The sequence below is a fragment of the Aplysia californica genome, unplaced genomic scaffold (assembly GCF_000002075.1).
Source record: "Aplysia californica isolate F4 #8 unplaced genomic scaffold, AplCal3.0 scaffold00038, whole genome shotgun sequence".
NCBI lineage: Eukaryota > Metazoa > Mollusca > Gastropoda > Aplysiida > Aplysiidae > Aplysia > Aplysia californica.
This window is the reverse complement of record NW_004797308.1, coordinates 784,114-785,795: the sequence shown is the minus strand read 5'-3', so window position 1 is coordinate 785,795 and position 1,682 is coordinate 784,114. Positions and strand designations below refer to the sequence as shown.

Sequence of the window (1,682 nt, the reverse complement as noted above, 5' to 3'; positions counted from 1 at the left end):
CCCACACACACACACACACAAGAAATTGTTGTGTAAACGTTTTGTTATCTGCCCCTGAGATAACTCTGTTTGTTTGGCCCCCATCATGTTCCCAGAAAGCCAGGCCGGAGTGTGGCCTTAAACAACCGTTCACAATACGCACCCACTTCCTCTAGATTCTACGTCCGCTTTCTTAGCAACAGTTGTTGTTTGTACCCACAGATCCGTCTTCTTGTGTGGGGGGGGGGGGGGGGGGGGGGGGGGGGGGGGGGGGGGGGGGGGGGCCAACGTTAGGTTCTACTTCTTTTATATCCTTCAAGTATTTCTTGCTGGTGGTTGGGGGTGCTACTGGTAGGTCCTACTTCTTTGCCTTTCCCCTGTTTTTCTGTCTGTCTTACTTTTTTCCGGGCACTAAATTGCCGCTATTGTGTCGATGTGCTTCTCTTTACTTTACCCAACAACAACAACAATAACAACAACAACAACAACAACAATAACAACAACAACAACAACAACAACAATAACAACAACAACAACAACAACAACAATAACAACAACAACAACAACAACAACAACAACAAATTATGTCTGCCTGCCTGTCTGTCTTGCTTCTTCCGAACTCCGAGTGGCCTCTAACCTACGTGTCATTGTTCCTCCTCCCCCTTTTAACTTCTTCTGGTCTGCCTCTCCACCTCGTTCCCAGTGGGTCAGTGTATTCCGGCAGGCGAGTGCGTGCCGTCTCTGACCCCTATCCTCCTCCTCCTGGGCACGTGTTGCCCCCAGCTGCTCCCCTCCACCCGCCTGTGTAGACACACCGCCCCCTCCATCCTCTTCTTCACCTCTCAGCCTTCGGTCGACGGTCAGTGAGTTGATGCAAGATCGTGCACAAATTTGTGTGTGGCTTTTGCCCTGCCCTCCCCGAGGCTGGACTCTGTAAGCCCTGACTAAAACGCTTCTTCTTCTTCTTTCGCTGCGATGACGTGAACGTGTGATGACCACTTTGGCCGCTCAATTTTTTCCTCACCGGGCTCGTCGTGTGTTTTCTTCTTCAGTTCGCAGCTTAATTTGTTTCTCTTTGGTTTTTTTCCTTCGTTTGTTATGGTGTGTTCTCCTTCCCGTGGCTTATGATATTATACAGTGTATTGGTCTCTGTATATTTTTCTATGTTCATTAACGTTCATGTACGGGTTCCGGGGAGGGGGGGGGGGTGCCTGTGGTTTTGTTGGTTGGTTGTACTTCTGTTCTATCTCTGTTGTTTCTGGAAGTGTGAACTGCTTTCCCCCGAAACCAATGAAGTGACCATTAATGTGTTGATATGTTTTTCTTTAATCCAAACGTTGGTGTGTCGATACCGTTGTTATGGAGAGTTCCGCTTTGTGCTATGTGGATCTCTTTCTTGATTCCAGAATGGTTTTAAAAGTTGACCTTTCTTAAAGTGTCAAGGACTGTGCTATCACTATCAGTCTGTTTGCAATTCTCAGCTCGGTGCTGTTTTCGTGCGGTGCTGCCGTCATTTCCCAGAGTGGCCAAACGACCGCATTGCTCGCGAAAGAGCTGCATCGTCTGTTGTCTATATTGTTCAGATGACGCCATGATGAACTGAACGGGACTCAGTTATTGGCCTACTCTTGCGATACCCTGCTCTTATTTATTCAAACAGCTTTATGTTTCATAATAACCAATGGCCCAGCCCTGGGAGGGAG

The 1,682-nt window shown here is 48.0% G+C and overlaps 1 protein-coding gene across 1 annotated transcript in view; it reads left to right on the top strand.

Annotated features, from left to right (window-relative positions):
• The window catches only part of LOC101861643, a gene marked incomplete at its 5' end in the record, with an annotated part of 110,489 nt that overhangs the window by 102,985 nt on the left and 5,822 nt on the right, over positions 1 to 1,682 (top strand). Inside the window, 1 exon segment of the mRNA XM_035973962.1 lies at positions 683 to 838. Coding sequence (XP_035829855.1) covers positions 683 to 838 — 156 coding nt within the window.